The sequence below is a fragment of the Dendrobium catenatum genome, unplaced genomic scaffold, assembly GCF_001605985.2.
Source record: "Dendrobium catenatum unplaced genomic scaffold, ASM160598v2 fragScaff_scaffold_146, whole genome shotgun sequence".
NCBI lineage: Eukaryota > Viridiplantae > Streptophyta > Magnoliopsida > Asparagales > Orchidaceae > Dendrobium > Dendrobium catenatum.
In genome coordinates, this window is record NW_021318608.1 from 77,553 (window position 1) to 99,336 (window position 21,784).

A 21,784-nucleotide genomic window follows, 5' to 3' on the forward strand; every position below is an offset into this window, starting at 1 on the left:
ATCATATGTAAAGAAATACAATAATCATTTGATCCTCACAGCTGAATAATAATAGATCTATTTGATAACAAAATATATGATAATTGAAACCTAAGAATAGCGCTAGATCTTAATAGGAATATAGGGATGATGACGATGATTATTTGTAGTGGTTTTTGGCACTAACAACGATTAGGACTGCAAACAAACTGAGCATTTGATAAGCTAGATTTGACTCTATTACAGTTTGTTCATGATCATTTGATTAAGTAACCATACATGTTTGAATATTTTTTAAAATACTCAATGATTAAATATATAAGCTCGAACAACTATGTTATTTGTTCATTCATATTCATGAACAACATCACATGAAGCTTATGAACATGCTCAATATGAAGCTTGTTAAGAAACTCCTTGAGAAATTTGATTTTTGTTCAATGCATAACTAGTTTGAAAACTTGATTTGTGTTTGAAGTAAATATTGATTAAGTCATGTTATATATTGAGTTTGTTCATGATCAAAATATATTTACTTCTGTTTGATAGACAATTTAATTTTAGTGTTCATTTAAAAGGTCATTAATTAAAAACATCATTTATGGGCTTGATAAGCAACTCATTTATGGGATGAAGAAAGTTTGATAAGCTTGCTAGTTATGGGCTTGAAAAGGCTCGATAGATATATTAGTTAACATGCTCAATATAAATGCTTATTAGTAGTGCCGATAAGTTTTGTTTGTTAAGCTAAGAAATATCTCGATAAGGCTCTTCCGTTAAAAGTTCAATAAGGCACATTTGTTAATAGCTCGATAAAACATGTTTGTTAATTTGAACAAGCTACTTGTTTAAAGATCAATAAGCACAAAGCAAATTGAACATGAATATCTATCATTTTAAATGAACTAAACTCAAAAGCTCGAATCAAGCTCAAATAAGCTACTAATAAATGAGCTTAAACATGAACAAGCATGTGCTCTACTCGGCTTGATTTATTTGTAGGCCGACAAACATCATTTTAACTTTCCACCGATTGCAACTCATTTTAATTTGTTGGTTGGGAGCTTTGATTATCAATTAAGAAATATTTGGTTTGAAGATTGCCAATTTGATTTGTGTGTTTGATGAATTAATTAATTATTTAAGCATTAAGTTAATTTAATGATAATTATACTACTAATAACTATAATAACCAACAAATTATATATATTAGTGATTAAAAATTAATGACAATTATATCAATAATTTTTATTTAGACTAAATTAAATAACTTAATTATACTACTAATTAATATAATTAATTACAATATTCAAATTATATTAATACTTCTAGTTTAGATTAATAATTGAGGAGGCCGTTTAGGGTTTGCTATTCCTCTGGTGCTTCGTCGCTTTTCCTCGCCGCCATTTCTTCCTGGCTGCTTCGGCTTCGCGCGTTGTGCGTGCTTCGCACGAGGGGAGCTCGCTAGCTGCTTTGCCTCCTTGGAAGGCATCGGATCGGAAGTCACAACGGTAGCTCGCTCACTGCGTAGGTAACAGCTGTTTCTCAAGTTCGTGATCACGGGGCAGCGGATTGTAGGGTTCCAGAATTTTGTTTTTGTGAATCCCTCCTTATCCCTTCGCTGCCTTATTAGCAAATGGAGAGGCTGAAGATATTTAGGAATAGCTCCGTCGAGTGGACTCCGTCGGCGGTGGTGGCTCTCGCTACAAGCGACGATGGCTCGCAGGTAGCCGCGGCCAGGGAGGATGGATCCGTAGAGATTTGGCTTGTTTCTCCCGGCTCTGTCGGTTGGCATTGCCAGTTGGTACGTCTTCTTCCGCTCTCTCTCGTAGTTTGAGCCGTTCTTGGGCTATAATTTGTCCTTCTGGTTGCAGACCATCCATGGGAACCATAGTTCGAGAGTGTCTTCAATGGTTTGGTTACCTTTCCGTTCGAAGGGTGGAGGGCGAGGTCGTTTGTTGTCCTCCAGCATTGATGGGTCCATTTCAGAGTGGGATTTCTTCACGTTACAGCAGAAGGTTAATTGCCTTATTTTTTATTTTGCTTTTTACTAGTTGGAGTTCACTTGATTTCCTTTACAACACATGATTCAACTGTCAATTGAATTCATACACTGATATTGGGTTTGTTTCATTGAGTGACACGATGCATTTAGGATTTTTTTGGCCCATTTTGTCAAGCAAGTTTTCTCTATGCATTGTTTGGGATGCTGATTCCTACGTCAAGCTGATGTGTTTTCGGATGCATCTTATGCTATGCTGGTCTTTGTTATTTGATTTTTTCCTTGGTTTTTGTAAAGCGGCTAATATAATGAAATGCAGCCCAGCAAGTGGATGCAGAATAATTGGTGTTACAATGAAAATTAACCAGAGTGATTCTAACATATTGCCCGGCTTATTAATGTTATTTGTATGCTTTTTCCCAATGCATGCGCCCCCTAAATTTTGGCAAGTGGCCATATTACATTCTCTTTCTATCCTGGGGATCTTGCTTGGTGAATTTTGCTATTTAGATTTGAATGGTTACTAGTATGATACTCGGACCACTTGATGATAGAATCAACATTTATAGTTTGTAAAAGATGTGACTTTGGAGGGTGTAACTTTTCATTTTTTTCTTAAAACTCTTTCTTGTTATTTCTTGCCTGAGATTTTGATTATGATTTTCTAGAAATTGCAGCAAATGCATGCAATCTATTGCATTTGCCTGTAATCCTCTGCATAGACAACTTGTTGGTGTCTCAAGACAATGCATTTCAAGGAATAGGTTGCAGAACTGCAAGGTTGTTTTAAGCAGCAATTTTTTTGATAGACTTTTAAAAGGATTTATTTAACATCTTTCCAATGCAAACTGTTTATGAACTTTATCTTAATGAGAATTCAATTGTTTTACATTTTTAAATTGAATTTCACTGCATTAGGTTTGTCCTTCCTGTTTGGAATTTGCCAATCTATGGATAATGTCTAGTTGTATTGGTTGCTAGTTGTTGACCTCTCTCTTACTATCTTGGGATCCTTTCAAAATTTTTACTCTTGCATATTTTGGGAGTGAATATGATCCTAATACTACCTTGTTCTACTCCAAGTTTTGTACACTCTAGCTGTGGTAAAGGAAGCCATTGCATACTTATTATGCAACTAGAATCTCCAAGCTTTTTACCCTCTACCTATGGTAAAGGAAGCCAATGCTTTTTACCTCTAGTGTATTTAATTCCGTTCTTTTTTTAAGGGAAAATGATCAAAATGGTCCCTTGACTCTTTATGAAGGACCCAAAATGGTGCATTTACTTTTTATTAAGGACCAAAATAGTACTTTAATATAGTTGAGGATTATTTTGGACTTTCATAAAGAGTCAATGGACTATTTTAGTTTTTTTTTTTTAAAATAAAATAAAGAAATAGTTCATTTTTTTTATTTATCTTTAAAGGGAGTGCCGGTTGCTGTTGATATGCACTCTCTTTGTTATTTCAAATAAGGATACATGACCTGGGAATTAGAAAAAAAGTTTTGAGTTTTGAATAATTTTCTTAGATTGAACGTGTTGGAGTTGATTTGTTATTTTCCTTCAATTTTTCTTTTTGGTGGTTGCTGTTGGATACTAGAAGGTCACAATTATCTTTTTTGAACTTCCTTATGCGTAGACTTGATGAATTAATTGCCTATTATGTTATAGTTTTAGATACATTATGTCTAATAGTTTTGGTTGATAGCCACTAGATAAATGATATGTAGTAAGGGTTTTGTAATATCAACTAGATATGATTAATTGTTCTAGTTTTAGTTTAATAATGTTTTTTTAATAATTATAATAATGTATGGTTTCATTCAAAGATTACTAAGTGTTACTCGTATCATGTTCCTATGTTTTCTTTTTAGATTGTGCTTGATACCATAGGTGTATCAATCTGGCAAATGGCATTAGAACCAATTGATGATTCATTACATTTTGGGGGCAAAGATTTACAACTATTACCCAATGGAAATACTTACCAAGATGGGGATAGTAATTATGAATCTGTTGATTCTGATGGTGATGATGACCCTACTGAACTAAATGCTGCAACTATTGGAAACAAAAATCTGCACTTGGCTCTTGCATGTGATGATGGTTGTGTGCGTTTATATACTGTTGAGGAAAGCGATCTAACTTACAAAAGGTCGTTCCCTAGAGTCAGTGGTTAGATCTCTGCTTAATGATCATCATTTCTCTTTTATATTTGAATAAATGTTTTTACATACCTCTCTTATTTTCCTTAAATTTAGGGCGCACACTTAGCGTTGCTTGGAGTCTTGATGCAAAACTCTTATTTTCCGGAAGTAGTGATGGGTAAGTTTTATGATTTAATCATTATAATTGTACATTGTCTGCGCATTTAAGTTCATACTTCTCTTATGATCATATCTTTCACTTTCCAATTTTATCCATTGTTTTTATTTTTATATTTATTCCATGCAATTTTGTTGATTAATGCCATTTTTTCTCTTAAATAATTCATTGCGGTGTAGTGTCATAAGATGTTGGAATACGTCATCTTTCCATGAGACCTACCGTATTAATGTTGGGCTTGGAGGACTTGGAAGTGGATTAGAGCTCTGTGTATGGTCTCTAATGTTTTTAAGGTAACAAAATTCTAAATATCACATTGATTATGTGTGACCCTTTATTGTTCTTAATTCAACTTATCTCAGGTGTGGGACCTTAGTTAGTGGAGATAGTACTGGTAGTGTTCAGTTTTGGGATAGTAGACATGGAACGCTATTGCAAGCTCATACTTATCATAAGGGTGATGTTAACGCTTTAGCAGCTGCTCCTGGCCACAATAGACTATTTTCGGCTGGTTCAGATGGCCAGGTATATGAATTTTCAAATGTGATGTTATCTTTTTTCTTATAAACTTGAAACTTGCTTAATAATTTCTCGAAATTTAATTGACTCAAAATTGAGATCAACATGCTCTGCCTTGGATGACTTGCTCGAATAATTGGTGCCCTACCTCAAATTAAGTTTGATTCAACTCAAAACCTAAAAGATGCGTGATATATTCATGCATTTGCATGTGTATACATTATATATATAGTATACACTTTTTTATAAATAAAATTTTATTAGTTTATATAAATGATAATTTTGATTGGTGATTATATATTTAATAAAATTAACAGAATTTACTCCTACTAACTTTGAACTTGACTCAAAATCATTCACTATTGACTGAGTCTTAGCTCGTGTCTAAATAGAAATCTTTTGAGTTTGGCCTGCTTGCTTAAATTTGGCTCGATATCTTTTCAAATCAGCATTCTTTGTTTGTTTGCTTGTTTAGATTTTTATTGTAACATGCTTTTGTTTTTCGAACGTCGATATAGTTGGCTAATCTTTGGTAGATTTTTTTATTTTCTAGTGGGAAGATTCACAAGAAGTTCTATATTCATGGATCTGTTCTTATCAGTTTAATATTTAATATGTGGCCCATTGACTCATTATGATATTAAATTAATTTTGGATTGGGGAGAAACTGTTACATTAGCTTGTTGTTGGGGATCTCAAGCGTTGCCCTTGCATAGGTTTGGTGCACCCCTGGGATTTTTTTTTTTAATCCAGTGTTATGAAATGAAGTCTTTTTTTGGGGTTTGGCCACTGTTTAGGAGGTTGGAAAAACCCATTAGTAGTTTAGGGTGGGCTTTCTGCTGTTTCCTAAGAAAACATTAGTTTATGATGTTCATAGTTTTAGTAGGTTTTTTCCTGAAACTAATCATTCAGATTTTGAGAAGGAATGGATATTTGCAGAAGAGCCCTGGTTGGTGTTATATTAACCAACACTCATTTACATTGCTTTACGAGGTTGTCCTCCCAATTACAACACTAGTTTGCTGTCATAAACAAAACCAGTTATTTCATTTAGGAAGAATGTAACTTCTATACGAGTTCACCTCTCAGAATAATGTATCGATGTATTCGTCAGTCACAAAGCATATTTTTTATTATGAATGGTTATTGGATTTCTCTTACATTTCCACAGTTCTGTGCTCGCAGTTAAGATGCATTTTTATGCCAATTATTTAAGCACATTTATGATCATGCTGATCCTAAATGGTTGGGGCAAAATGGCTTGGCTATGGCCATGCGGTTTAACACTTCATGTTGCATATAATAAGAATTAATTGAGAAATTGATTCATAAAGCTAACTTAAATAATTGGGGTAGGGCTCATATGTTAATAACTATGAGAATGCCCATTTTAATGCGAGCTGCTCCACTTTAGTTGAGTTTGTATTACATAAACATTTTCCATTCTAAAAATAAAATTAAAAGGTTTACATAGAGGATAGAGGGTGTAATGATTGTATTTGTGTAGGAGTAGCATTTATGGTACATATGGTAATAGTAAATAAGGGCATGCATGTTTAAGATGAATTGAACTTTCGGTTGGGTATAATGATATATCTGCATGATTGACACTAATGTCGAGATAAAATTTAAATTGGAAACTTCTGATATTAATTTGAAGATAATCTGACTCCGATTGCAACAAACTTATAGTTGAACTGAACATCTTGATAAGTTTAACCAATGACACAGTAATTGGTTTAATTCGAGCCTAAATGAGATCATATCAAACACTTGAAACATAATTGAAAATTTCAGACATTACTTGGATGATAACCAAATGATCTCCAAAATAGACGTGCTTATAATTAAATTGAGTGGCTTAACGAGATGAATCTAACGGGACCGAGATCGAGATTACTCAATTCTTACATCCTTATGACACTTTATTATTGAGTAAACACTTCATGATTCAAGGAATCAATATGAACTGTATGATGGAGTGCTATTTAATTGTTTGATCATCTCAAACAATTGCTGCCCCTATCATGAAACTCTTATCAAGATTTAGCTCTATTGTTGGGTATTAACTTTCTATCTGTAGATATCTTATTTATATAATCCTCACAGAGGAAATGAAACATTTTATTTTCAAATAGTCATTTCTTCTTCAAATGTGAGGAAGGGAAGATTCTTGTATCTCTTGACATATAGTGAAATTTTCAATTGGGCTATATCTTGTGATTATTTCTCTTTTAGTGTTTTCCACAAAAAAAAAAAAAAAATGGTATTCTACAACTTTTTATTGTGCGTGCTGAATTTTTTGTCTAAAACTAAGATACAAAAATACCAACTCTACGGACACAAATTTTTTAGCAAGTAACAAGAATAATTTTAATAGCAGGGAAAAAAGGTTAGTTAGATCAATTAAATAGAAGTGGTATGGTTAGGATTTATGAGGACTTTGTACACAAGGCTTAATGCCACATGGAGCATGAACAAGCAGTTAAGATGGATTCATGAGGTTTGCTGCCGGTAGTTGGTGTAATATTTATGGTGATAATGTAGACTTCAAATGATAATTTCAAGAATACAGGAGATTTGTTTTGTCCTTTGCTTGTATGCTTTGAATTCTTTAGTCTTGATCTGCTTTTGATTACAGAATATTCTTAATTTTAGCAGAAAAGAATGTTCACTTGAGTTTGATCACTTGTTAGAGCATAGTCAGCAATATATATATATATATATCATCTTTTTCTTGTAGAGATTAATTTCAATGATTATGAGTACATAAGCTTAATTATAATTCTTTTGGTCATAGAAAATTTGTGTAGATGAATAGTTTCTCTCATATGGTCATTTTATTATATGATTTGAAACTTGAATCATATTGAAATCAATTTGTGAATTATGATGCTAGGAGTTTTTTTTATTCTGCCTTACTGTTTTATTTATTTTTTAATTTTCTTAATTATTGTAAGAAGCTTTTTTTAATTACGTGCCACCATAATGCTTCCAATTAGGTATTATATCACTGTACTTGTAATGCTAACTAATCATCTTATGTAGCAAATATATCTAATATTGTTTTTTTTATTAAGCTTTTACTTCTTGGTTTGGACAATTAAATAGGTCTTGTAATATTTACTAAAATGCTGGTTGGTCAGATGGGCAATTGAAATTTGCCTTTCCACTTCAGAAGTTTTTACGCACAACCTTTGCTTGTTAGTGTGCCTACTAATGGTTTGACAGAATTCAGGTGATTCTTTATAAGCGCTCCAGTAATGCTGTTGATCTGGATAAAGTTGAACCTTTTGTAGATCATACTCACAACTGGATATATGTTGGATACGTTAGAGTTCATACTCATGATGTGAGGACCTTGACAGTGGCTGTTCCTGTTAGTTCAGAAGGTCTGTTTCATTGAACTACTAGTATATCATTGAGAACTTGTTTACATATCTATGATACCCTTTTTTTCTGGACAGTTTCTTTTCCTAATGAGAAGTCATCTGGCAGCAATGTCCGGCATAGGGACAGGTCTATTAATTTTACTTTCCATAAATGGGCACACTTAGGCGTCCCCATGCTTATTTCTGGAGGTGATGATTCCAAGTTATTTGCTTACTCTGCCCGAGAGTTCACACACTACTCTCCTCATGATATCTGTCTGGCACCTCAACGGGTACTTGTGCAAATGGCGTCTAGGACAGTCGCTGATGGAGCTTCAATGTTACTTGCTCAACACGGTGCACAGCTGGATGTGTTGCTTATAAAATCAAATCATCCTGGCATGTCCAGTGCACCACTTAGAAGCAAAGAAACCACACAAGTTATAGCCCATGTTAAAAGTAAAGAATCTAGAAAAATCATTTCTAGCACCATATCAAATACTGGCAATTTTTTTGCTTACTCTGATCATGTGAAACCTTGCATTTTTGAAATAAAGAAGCTGAAATCCAGAAGTGGTTGGTCTGTGAACAAATTACAGCTGCCTAGGCGATTGCCATATGCTCATTGCATGGTTTTCAGTGTTGACTCCACAAGATTGATGTTAGCTGGCCATGACAAGAAAATTTATGTGAGTTGTTTAGTGTATTTGCTGTTGTACTGATCTACTAATCTAGAATAAAAAAATGGAAATCACTCTTTTTGATTTTTGTTTATTTTATTTTTTTAAACACAAAATTTTATTGAACTTTTTTTTGTAATTGAAACTTTGAAAACAGCTTGTTGTTTTTCATTTTTCACTGTATAATACCCAACTTTATGTTTCTGTATGTTTTTAATGTGCTGGTATTTATCTGTACCTAAACATATTTTTTCTTTGGAGAACTAGGTTTTAGACCTGAAGAGTTTGGAACTATTGCATACATTTTTGCCTCAAGGAAAGGAGGGACATATGAGTTCAATACCTTGCGAACCTCCTATAACGAGGATGTTTACAAGTTCTGATGGGCAATGGCTAGCTTCTGTCAATTGCTTTGGCGATATTTATGTATTTAATCTTGAGACATACAGGTATATTTTGCCTTTACTTCAGTACTTAGTGAGGATCATGGATCTCTCTTTTTTTATTAACAACTTCTTACATACTGATGGTAAATCACATACTTCTTTTACAAGCTTCTTTCTCCTGACGTTTCACACTAGTGGCCTTGCAAACAAAGGCATGTTTAATGTATACCATTGTGGTTCTCTCATATTTTATTTTGTTTGCTGTTGTTTTACATGTTTAAAGAAAAATTTAGGTTGAAAAAACTTTGGCATGAATTGCCCTTTGTTTTATATATTACTCGTACCAACCCTGAGCAATGTTTGAGACAACATTGTATGCAATCACATTTTCTGATGGACTATGATATTTTTAATGTACCATAAGTACGTGGAGACTAATCCAGTGATCCTATAGGTATGAAACATGGATTTCATGTTGCATGGATTCTTGTGCCACTATCATAGATCCCACCTAATTAATTCCGGATATTCTGCATTGTAAACTAGTTGTCTCGTCTCTTACTATCCACGTGGGTTCCTAGTCCAAAGCAGATTGCCAAATCAACTGTCCAGGTGTTGTAGTTCGTTATGCAGTTAACTCATTCATGTCATGTTCCCTGTCAGTATTCTCAAGTGGCGCTAGCTCTAGTTGAAGCCCAAGTACTGGATGGAATTCCATAAGAACTCAAGGGAAAACAATTGGTAGGGCAACTATTCCATAAAAGAAATACAACCTATAGGACAAGAAAAATAGAGAACCTAGTTAGAAGAAACACTGCGGCATTAGATTTCCTTGCAACTTCTTTCAGCACTAGTTACCCCATTGGTTCTTGTTGGCTGCTAATGATTCCAAGTAACTGCTATAACACTTAATCTTCTTTCCACCCAGCATTTTCCTTAATGCAGAAACATCAATCTGCAAGAACATACAAAAAAATAAACAAGAATGCATACCCTGACATCTTAGCTTACCCGTTCCAGATTTCAATTGTTGCTCTCTGTTTTTTTCCTGTTGTCTGCTGCTACAATTTGGAATTTCTGCAGCCTGCCTAGAAGAACTTCTGTTATTGTTTCTGAAAGCCTTCTTCCTCTTGCTTGACTCCTGCAACTACTTAGAGTTGCCTCTTACTTCTTGTCCTGAGGATTTTTTGTTGCTGTATAAAGTTGCCAACCCTTGAGATTGCCTGTACAGCCACTGGCCACCCTCTTCGACCGCTAGACTCAATGGCCAAGCATTGGAAGGCCAAGGTAGAGAGTCTACGGTCTCCGGTGATCAATTGTGGTGGAGTTCCGAACTCCACTACATTCGTCATCCGTTCCCACTCCAATAATAGGGAACTCCTTCCAAACTCAGGATAACTTGGAAATGAACTCAATAAAAACCCTCTTCTTTCTAAAGAGATGGGTTATAAATAGGCTGGCCTCTTTGCCTAACATCCGGATAATTTTAATTACCAAACTCTACCCCTAAATGAAGAAAAAGAAAGCACGCCCAATAATAAAAATTAATTATAAAAGCACCCTCCTAATATTATGTGAGATTTTGTCTTCCACTGATGGCACATATCGAAGGTATGCTTTACATTGGTATGACCAACTTATTTGTGATGATTCATGGATTACTCTACAAAAAACATATCAGTTATGCCCAAATTTTTCTTAGAGAAATTCAAATGTTTGATTTGCTTATATAAAAAAAATTTCAACCAGGGAATAATGATGCAAGTTTTGAAACTTTTTCTCATTAGAAATAGAAATTGTGCTGGTTGAGATGAGCACACTTATCGGGAATCAGGATTTTGGGATCATAGGTTTAGTACCATATGAAGGAATCGTCACTTTCCAACAACAACATCAAGCCCTTATCCCACTATGTGGGGTCGGCTGCATGAATCCTTTTTCTCCATTGTATCATGTTAAGAGTCAAGTTCTCATTTAAATCTAAAAAAGAAAGGTAATTTCTAATATTTTCTAACAAAGTCTTTTTAGATATACATCTACCTTTTTTAACATAGGTCAAACCTAGTACATCTACTTTTCTAACCGGGTCATTGGAAGGCCGTTGTTTTATGTGACCAAACCATCTAAGACGACTCTCTTTAATCTTATCTTCCACTGGAGCTACTCCAACTTTTTAACATATATGCTCATTTCGTATCCTATCTCTAAGAGTAAAGCCACTCATCCACCTAAGGATCCTTAACTTTGCAACACATATCTTAATATTATGCTTCTCTTTTAATGGCCAACATTCTGCACCATAAAGCATTGGAGGTCTCACCACCATCTTATAAAATTTTCCCTTAAGTTTGAGGGGGACTTTTCTATCACACAAGAAGCCTGATGCATTCCTTCACTTTAACCATCCAACTTGAATTCTACTAATGATATTCCCATCTATTTCACTATCACTCTGAACAATAAACCCAAGATATCTAAAATGTGTACTCTTATTAATTTTTGCACTCTAGCTGAATCAAAATTTATTAATTATTGTTGAAATTTGAAGATTTTTGGAAAGTATTATGGGTTTTTCTTAGATTTTTTTAGAATTTATCTTGGGGTTTTTATGATTATAAATTGGGCTCCTATGGGATGGAAAATTTCATCCTTAATAAAATTTAGATTTTCGCCCACATTTCCATTTGCGTGGTTGGACGGGAAGAATTCTTTGAGTGTGATGCAAATGCTGATGACAACTTACAGGGAATGATATCTCGTCATACCAATGCAAGGCTTGAGCCTTGTTTGGTGAGTTATATTTTTATTCTTTTTCATCTACTTATTCTATGGATGGTTTTGCATGCTCGGTTGAGATTCAGTCAAATCTGCTACAAGTTGACATTTTTTATTGTGGCTTAAATTTTCTCATTGTTGCGTGATTTTTATTTGATCTTAAGATTTATTGCTTAATTTTATGCCTTGATTAATTTTAAATCATCATTTTTGAGTGAGTTTTATGTTTTTTTTTTACAATTAGCATCAGAAGCGGTAAAGTTTGTTCCAAAATAAGAGTCGATGGATTGGGAATTTGTATCTTTTATATGCTTGTTTTTGGGCATCTCATCCTACATTTATCTAAAGGGAAATCTTGACTTGGAACATATTTTAAATATGTATCAAATGTCTACTAGAAATGGGTAATAATCTGCATCTTAACTTGACGGATATTAGATTGCATTAAAAGTGGGAAAGTAGATGGCTTGCAATGCATGCATACCGTGGTTTTCCTTCCAGGGATGGGTAATGAAAAAAATTGAAGTGATGAAGAAATCTTACATGAAAGCTGAAAATAATGCTGCTGCTGTTATTTAGCTATCAAATGGAAAATAATACCGCTGCGGTACTTTATTGGCCCTTTTTTATAACTTTCTTATTTGCATGTTAAAATTGTCTCTAGTTCCATCAAGTTTGCTTCATTTTCTATTGTAAGAGAGCACAGCCTTCTCTAGTTGATATTTGTTATTAACCCTTCTGCAATGAATTTGTATTTTTGTTTGCTTGATCAAGTATTAGCTCTTACCTTCGTTTATTTTTCTGTTTTGTAGCATGTAAGAGTTTTGATTGCGTTTCCCTATGCATAGGCCCTTCATAAAGTTGTTTTGATGGCTCTATTTGTCTTATCACTTGCAGGCAACATTGGTTTATTTCTCGATTGGATGGTGCCGCTGTCACTGCTGGAGGTTTTCCTCCAAGTAATAGTAATGTGCTAGTCATTACGACATCTTTAAACCAGATTTATGTTCTTGATGTGGAAGCAAAGCAATTAGGTGAATGGTCAAGGCGCCACAAGAACATTTTGCCTAGAAGATTTCAAGATTTTCCAGGGGAAGTTTTAGGGTTATCTTTTCCACCTTCTAATTCAACATCAGTGATGATCTACAGTGCAAGGTACTTTTCCCTTCTTATTGGTTTTATTGATAAGAATTTCCAAAACCTCTTTAAGCGTGATATGGTTTTGGTCACGCTTATGTTTTAAATCATACTGAGCGGGTTAAATCTGTATGCTTTCAAATTCTCAAAAGTTTCAAATGAAAAGTTGAAATGAACGGTTCATAAATTATTTGAACTGTGCTTAAGCCCAACGTATCTGAAAAAAAAAAAGAACCCAGCATTGCTAACAAATGTTGTTTTATAAATGTTCATATGTCTTGGACCTGTTCTGAGTAATTTTTCACTTCCAAATAAATTCACCTGAAATGATGATTTCTTGATTCGTATTTCTAAAAATGATCTGTATATAGGGCTCACTTTTTTTGATTGGCCACGTAAGTATGGAAACAGTGACAATGAAACCAGTATTTTAAATGTGAATCTATTTGAAGAGTGCAGCAGTACTCACGCGCTTTATGCTTCTTCCTTTTATCAAACATCACTAAACAACACTGCTAGGAATAGTTGGTCAAATTTCTGGCCTAAAATGGTATTAAAATTGTCAGATGGGCAAGTTTTTGAATTGTTGTCAATTTTTTGTTGACATTGATTACATTTATGAGCTCAACACTCGAGTTAGCTTACTTTACACCGTCCTCTCATAACACGAGGCAAGTGTTATGAGGTCTAGTTTAAAAGAAATTATTATGTTCGGAGTCCGAATAGGAAGAACCGTTTGGCCGTCCGGACATTTAAGTGTACACAGTGTGTAAAAAAATTTGATATATATTGTGTATAAATTTGTACATAGTGTGTACACTCATACGTCTGGACGGGAAAAATTTGATAAACTGTACAAATTTGTATTGTAAACCTATAGAAATTATTCTGTGTAGAGTCCGGTCGGAAGAACCGTCGGGACACGATTTTTTCTGACCGGACTCCACACAGAATAATTTCTCCTGATTTACAGTTACCTGTTACACTAAAATTATTGTGCTTGTAATATCTGTATTTATGCAGGGCTATGTGCTTGATTGACTTTGGGATGCCAATTCATGAAGATGATGAGCAAGTTATCTCGAACAACGCAAAGGCAAACAGAAAGAGGAAAAAAATAGATCAAGAAATCAGTTTCCATAAGAAAAGGAACTTCGAGTTTTGTGCCTTCAAAGATCCAGTTTTTTTTGTCGGCCATCTATCAGAAAATTCTGTGTTTGTATTAGAGAAGCAATGGGTGGATGTTCTCAAGAACTTCGATGCGCCTGTTCACAGACATATATATGGAACCTGAATTTACTTTTCCATGAAATCACAGCTGCAAAAGGGTTTTGGTTTATTACCGTTGCCCTTTTTCTTTTTGCCATCCTCTTTATTTTCTTTTCATTTGTAAAATATTAATGATTATTTAAGTGCTAGGCTTTGAGGATAAGGTTATTATTTATCTGAACGATGTATGTTATTAAAATGCTAAGTCTTTGAGAGTAAGATAATTGAACTTTAGAGTCAGAGTATATCCAAAATGCAAATTCTTTTTGTTTTGGATTTAGGGCAATTGTTGTTATCTTTGCAGCCACATTCATGGTTCCTTTCTTGAGGTAATTTTTTGCAGAGCTCTCCAATTTTAATTATGTATTAAATTAGTGTTTTATTTTTTTAATTACATTTTCTTCTGGTGTTAAGATTCACAATGAAATTGAAATTTTTTGGTATTATTTTAGTTGAAATTTTAAGGGTTAGATGGTTGTATGTAAATATGAATTTGTTTGTTATTATTATTATGATATCTTTCAAATATAAAGATAGAATTTCAGGTTTTTAAAAATCTAGTAGTACTGGAGTATTATGTGCGCACCTCATCTTATTTATGTACTTATTTGTAACTTTTCTAAAATTTTTGCAGTAATTTTTTAATGGAATTATTTATCAAAATCAAAATTTGGAACAATTATTAGGTCCTCCGACCGGGCGTAGAGGAATGTCCGGTTGGCACTAAAATTCCGTCAAAAAATTTGGTATTTGCTTGGTATTGCTAGGTATTATTTGGTAATAATGAGGAATACCGTTCTCTGAAGACCAATACCGAGCTATACCGAGCAATACCGAGTTATACAAAAAAATATCGAGTTTTTTTTTAGGAAAAACTCGGTATTTTTTTGTATAACTCGGTATAGCTCGGTATTGGGTCTTCACATGATGGTATTCCTCGTTATTATTTGGTATTGCTCGGTATTTATCATTTTTTGGCGTGATTTTAGCTCCAACATCCGGTCGGAGGACCTAATAATTCAAAATCCAATGGAGGTCTAATTTTACTTATTTTTTATGTTCTTAAGCTAACAATCTGATTTTATTTTTTTTTTTTATTTTTGTAATTTCTAAGATGTTCATCCATGACACCTATTATATGGTAAACTTTACTTAAATTTATATCAAAATCTTTCAGGTTTTTTCCTTTTGAAAGGTTTTAATATTATTAATTTATTCATTTATATATATTTGCTACAACGAGTTTATATGCTTTTGTGAAATCATAATTCATTCTCCTGTTTTAATAAAGGTTTCATTTGAGATAATTTTTTTATTGTTTCTTAAAGCAATATTTTAATAAAAAAATAAAAAATTTTATACTAAAAAGATATTTTAGAAAGCATTTAAAAAATCGCCCCAAATGAAACTTAAATATCATTGTTTTATAGCCATTAAAAATTCTCTTGTAGCTCATTCTAATAGAGCATAAATATGAAATTGGATCACCCAGATAATTATGTTTTATTACTTATATAATAATTACATTATACATTAATCTCTACTAAAATTGATTTGAAATTTATCTTGAAACTAGGGTTTTGTTTAGAACGGCTTTTTTATTTTTTCTTAAAGCAGTTTTCTAGTAAAAAAATTTAAATTTTTGTACTAAAACGCTGCTTTAAGAAGCAGGAAGAAAACTGTCCCACGTGAAGCCTAACTCTAATAATTTAAGCACTATGTTTGACAATTTTATTAGAAACTAGAGGCTTGTATAAATCTTGATTAGCTTTTAAGCCAATTTAAAATTAAAAATTTGAGTAGAATTATAAGCTATTATTTTTAATTGAGCCTTTTTTCGAGTGGGCTTAGAGATGAACACATTGCTCGTAATGGAATCATTCTGTGTTTTGAAAAAAAAGCTATGCTCCCAAACCCGCTTCCGCTCTGCTAGGGCTTTTTGCCCTAGCCGTCTCCGGTGATTTCTGTGATTGGGGATCCTCGCCGTGGTGGCGTCGTCTTCCTCTTTCCTTCAGGGAAGTTCTTATTTCTCTGTGTTTTTTTATTTTTGGCTTTCGTTGGTTTTGGTTCTGCCCGACGCTTACCGGCATGCCGCCGAAGTTATGTGACCCTGGTTTTTAAGGGGTTTCTGCATATGCTTGTTCATTTTTGGATGTACTTGCGGGTAAGCACGATGATCCCATTTTTTCGGAGCTTAGGGTTTCTTCTTTTCGTGGTATTCCCTCTCTTTGGATTTCGGAACAAGAAATCTCTGCGCTGGCCGCGCCTTTTCAGTTCTCTCTGGTCAGATTTTTTCCTTCTAAATGTCCTTCTTTGGACTCTATTCGTCAGTTTTTCTTCAATCTACGATTGAATGGTGAATTTTCTGTCACGTTGCTAAACACGTCTCATACCCTAATTAAGCTTAAAAATGATTTTGATTATTGTCGGGTCTTTTGCCATGGATCTTATTTAGTTTATAACTGCTTTATGAAACTCACCAAATGGCTGCCCTCTGTGGACATTGGGGTGGAGTCGTCGGTTGTACCCATTTGGGTGTCTTTCCCTCTGCTGCGCCCCCATCTCTTCTCTCACCGCATACTTCATGGCTTGGGTTTAATCTTTGGAAAGCCCCTCAAAATCGATACTGCTACTGCTATTGGGTCTAGGCCATCTCTTGCTCGTGTGTTAGTGCAATTAGATGTTACTAAATCCTATCCCGATCGTGTCTGGTTAGGCCCTGATTCTTCTGGGTATGTTCAACATGTTATTATGGAGGGTTTCTCTTCCTTTTGTTCTTCATGTAAAAAATTTGGGCATTTGTCTGGTAATTTCCATCCTGAGGTTGATTTAACTGTGTCGTCTAAGGTTGCTAAGAAGGATTTGAATGTTTCGGATCCAATTCTCCCTTCTTCTAATGTTGAGGCTGTTCCTGTCGAACCTATTCTTCCATCTTCGGATTTGGGTGCGCAGCCTGTAGTTCAGTTGGTTGATTTGGATACCCATCAAGCTAATTTAACCGTTGAGAATGTGGAAATTGAGTTGGAAAATAATGTGAACCTTTCGGGTGGTAAGGTTGTTGCTGGTGATGGGGTTGTTGTTTTGTCCCCCGATGCTTTACCCTTTCTCCCATTTGGTTCCATTTCGGGTATTTTAGACCCCTTTGTGGTCTCCCCTAGAACTTGTCTCAGTGCAGATAATAATGGTGGTGCTGATCGCTTGGTGTCGGTGGTGTCTGCCCCGGCTGTTTTGGGTGAAATTTCTTTTAAGCCTGTTGTGTTGGATTGCCCTCAAGAGTCTTCTATTCTTCCGACTGAAAATTTGGGTGAGGGGGTTGGTGAGGTGCATCCTAATTCCAGTTCGCCTCCAGTCAGGAATGACTGTTTAGTTAATAACAATTTTGTTGATGTACCTGTTACGTTAATTGATCCTCCAAGTTTAATGTATCAAGTGGGAGACAATTCAGGATTGGATGTTCGCGTGCAATTAGATTGGCTACAAGACTCGACTTATTCTGATTCTGAGTCTTTTGAATCGTATGGAGATGTGGATCCGGGCAATTCTTTTCCCTGTTGCGAGATAAACCTCTTGTATCCGTTGCCTCTTGTGGTAGGGCTCGTGGAAGGGGTAGACGTGGTCGGTGATGGTTTCTTTTTGGGTGGCATTTTGGTTGGTTGGACAATATATCTGTTCTCTGGACTGGTAGGGTGATCCTTTTGGTGATGGTGTGTGCTCTCGTTTTGGTACTCTCAGTGGGCTTCAGTGCTTTTGGAGATCTCTGTTTTATTATTTTCGTTGTTGGTTGCTGAGCAATGATGTGGTTGGGGCTTGCTTTTCCATCAGCTAGGCTCGTGGCAAACTTGGTATTGAACTCGTAGGATGGTGGCTTCGCTTTTTGGTTCTCCAATTCGACGGTCCGAGCTTGTCTTATGGGAAGCTGGTAGTCTCGGCCTTCAACTGAGCCCTCGGGGTTGTTTATTTTCTCTTGTTTTTGCATTTGCTTTTTTGTTCTTGTAATCGCTCTTTTTTATGGAATGAATTATTCTTTTTTGTTAAAAAAACAAAAAAATGGCTCGTAATGCGTTTCGAGCTATTATATTTATTATTGTCAAGGGTAAAGATTTGATCATCCTCCCCGATCCTAACATCTATTTCGATTATTATATTTGCAAAAACTCATTTCTACTTGACTCTTCTATTCGAGTCACGTAGAAATACAATTTAATTTCGACAAATTAAACTCATTTGTTTTGAATTTGAGTCTTGTCCAACTTTCACAAACACGATTCAATGTCAACCCTGATAAAAGCTAATTATGACTTCAGTGTAGGCTAGTTGGCTCAGTTTCAGAAAATGTCATTTCGATAAGAGGCCATAGCGCGCAGGGGCGGAGCCAGGATTTTATTGATATGGGGCCAAAAAATATTGAAGTAAAAAAAAAAACCCTCAAAGTTTTTATCGGATTTTAGAACCGGCATCGACGGTTTTAATTTTTTTTTTAAATCATTAGAATCATTATAAAAAAATAAAATATATAATAAAGCAAAAACCTTACAATTGAGAATACTTTGCACAGATTCAAGTAAAGAATATGCTTCACTTTTCTGATCAAACAAAAATTAAATCTAACTTGTATCTCATTTGTCTGCTGTCCTTTTATCTGTTGTTGGCTGGGAACGTAACAATTAATTATGAAATATTAAGTTCAAGCCTTGCATAAATATATGATGTATGAAATATGTATTAGTTTGCCTTAACCTAGATGCCAAAAAAAAAGCAGAATCTCAATTCCTGCATTAAAACTTTTGTGGTAATGAAACCAGAGGCCTTCCTTGAGAAATTATCAAGTAGAAATACTTTGCGTAAAATCGACAAAAACAATGTATAATAGAACAGATCGTTGCCATCCAATATCTTTTCCCTCCCTAAATGGTCTAGAAGTCAAAATCTTTGCTAAGAAACAATTGCAGAAAAGCAAATGTAGTAGAAATGTAATCAGTAATCACAATCGATAAGTTTTGACATAACCACACATGATCTCTTAATGATTTCATATGAAGCAAAACGACAAGAAGGCAAGCAACATGAAAACATTAGGCTGAAAAATTTATTTTTTCTCCAACAACAGGCTGGGTTCGGACGAATTCTTAATTAAAATTTTTTTTTTCCTCCAACAAGAGTCAGAAAACTGCTTGGAAGCCATGAAAAATTCTTTTTTTTTTCTCCAACAAGAGGTAGCAAACTCAAAGCCATAGGCAAATCCAAGAAAGAAAATGAGAAAGTTACTCGATCTAAAGCGGCGTCGACATTCCGGCTCGGAAGAGGGTGACACACGATGGGCCGGCGGCATTCAGGCTCGGTTGATGGTGAATGGGCGGTCGGCGACACTGCGGCAGTGCCCCCATGGCCCCCACACTGCATCCGCCACTGATAGCGCTTCTTGTTTTCTCTACTAGGGTTTTTTTCTGGAGCGTTACTGCGGTTTTCCCCGCCCTGCTGGGGCCTCCATCTTGCCGGTGCCGACAATCTCGGTGATCTCTAGGAAGTGCTCTCTGCCTTTTCTGTGTAATTTCGGTTTTCTTGGGTTTTTGCTTTGTTTTCGGTTTCCTTCTTCGACGTATGTTGGGATGGCGTCGAATCTGTTGTGCGATCCCGATTTTTTAGGGGTTCATCTTATTCGCACTCTTTTTTGGAAGTTCTTGCATGTTCTTCCTCGGTTGCTAGCTTTTCGGAGTTGCGTACCTCTACTTTTCACGGCTTGCCTGGATTTCCAAGCATGAAATCAATGCGTTGGCTATTCCGTTTCAATTTTCCTTGGTTTCTTTCCATCGAAACATCCCTCTCTTGATTTCATTCACATATTCTTTTTCAACCTTAAGTTGAATGGTGAAGTTTCGGTCACATTGCTTGATCCATTGCATATATTGATTAAGCTAACTAATGATCTTGATTATTGTACGACTTTTTTTTTCATAGATCCTATCTTGTTATGTTACATGAAACTCACACCCATTTTGGTTGTTGGTGTTGAATCGTCGATCATCTTGATTTGGGTTTTCTTTCCGCACCTGCGTCCTAATCTATATCCCCCGGTATTCTTCAAGGTTTGGGCTCTATTTTTGGTAAACCTCTTAAAATTGATTCGGCTACTTCTCTTGGATCTCGGCCTTCCTTAGCTTGTGTACTATTGGAGCTTGATATCACTAAATCCTATCCAAACCAGGTTTGGTTAGGTTCTGAGAATTTAGTTTATGTGCAACAAGTTGCTATGGAAGAACTCCCTGGGGGGGGGGTTCTTGCTATCGCGGTTGGGGTGGAACCTAGTTACCCTGCTTCTCAGTTGAGTGCTGGTGAGGCGGGAGATTGGAATTGTGGTACTAATCTTAAAGCTAGTTTTCTTATGTGGATGCTGTGGCTGAGCCAAGAGAACTGTCCTTGGAGGTTAATTCTAGGGATGTAGTGCCTTCTGTCCCCGTATCTCCTATTCGGGAGTTGGCTGGTTGTAGTGAATCCTCTCCCTTTATATCTGTGGAACGGGATGTTATGCCTTGGCCTATTAATTTATATTCGATTGTGCGACTTTTATTAATGTTCCTATCTATATTATGTTTAATAATGAATTAAAGGCTCATGTGGCGAAGTCTGTGAATAACTCTGTTCTGTTTCAAACGGATTGGCTGGTTTTGGATAATGCCCTTTATTCACCTTCTAGGGGGGAGGAAGAGGAAATTGATGAGGAGGATTTGGCATTTCGTTTTGTTGATCAAGGTTGGCCCAATGTTGGTGGTAAAGGCGTAAAAGAAAGGGCAAAAAGAAACAGGCTTTGACATCTTCTATTATTCTTACTGCTATGCTTTTTGCAGGCTTTCTGGAAGATCATGAGGAAGCCCCCAGCTTCCCTCTTGTTCGGTTGGCAACCTCGGTGCTTTGGCAGTTTGCTTGGATTTTATGCATGTGTTGGTTTTTGAGTAGCTGTAACCTATGGATGGTCCATGGTTGGCCACGGGGTGGTGCAGGGGGCTTCTCTTGATTCTGTTTTATCTTATTCGCTTCTGCTTGTTTTTGTTTTTGTTTTGGCTGTCCTTTTATGTTTTTTGTTGTTCTGTCGTGTTGTCTCTTGACCGATTAGTGTTGTAATCCTTTTCTTCTATGAATAAATTATGTCTTTATAAATAAAAAAAAAGTGTTGGCTAGTTGGCTTGGTTGGTGTCTACTTGGATGGTTTGATTTTTCAGGGTCAGACTAGGAAATAGGTTTCCTGCATGCCCCCATGTATGGCCTTGGCATGTCTTGGCCACCTTGGTGGTTGATTCATATGCTCGGTCTTTGATGACCTTGTTTAGTTTTGGGACTTCTTGCTGC

The 21,784-nt window shown here is 35.4% G+C and overlaps 1 protein-coding gene and 1 pseudogene across 2 annotated transcripts; both read left to right on the plus strand.

Moving 5' to 3' along the window:
- The first annotated feature begins 1,332 nt into the window (after window positions 1-1,332).
- On the plus strand, window positions 1,333-14,729 carry LOC110114352 (WD repeat-containing protein PCN). 2 transcript variants are annotated; one of them, XM_020847205.2, is made up of 12 exons: window positions 1,333-1,510; window positions 1,613-1,783; window positions 1,854-1,997; window positions 3,856-4,156; window positions 4,243-4,306; window positions 4,486-4,599; window positions 4,669-4,831; window positions 8,064-8,217; window positions 8,293-8,885; window positions 9,144-9,325; window positions 12,935-13,192; window positions 14,198-14,729. In XM_020847205.2, the coding sequence occupies exons 2-12, from the start codon at window positions 1,616-1,618 to the stop codon at window positions 14,466-14,468; spliced, it is 2,412 nt and encodes an 803-aa protein (XP_020702864.1). In that variant the 5' UTR covers window positions 1,333-1,510; window positions 1,613-1,615; the 3' UTR covers window positions 14,469-14,729. The 2 variants fall into 2 exon arrangements, with proteins under 2 accessions (XP_020702864.1, XP_020702863.1); XM_020847204.2 differs by having other exon boundaries at window positions 1,333-1,783.
- On the plus strand, window positions 5,387-5,557 carry LOC114581297 (annotated as a pseudogene).
- Window positions 14,730-21,784: the final 7,055 nt, after the last annotated feature.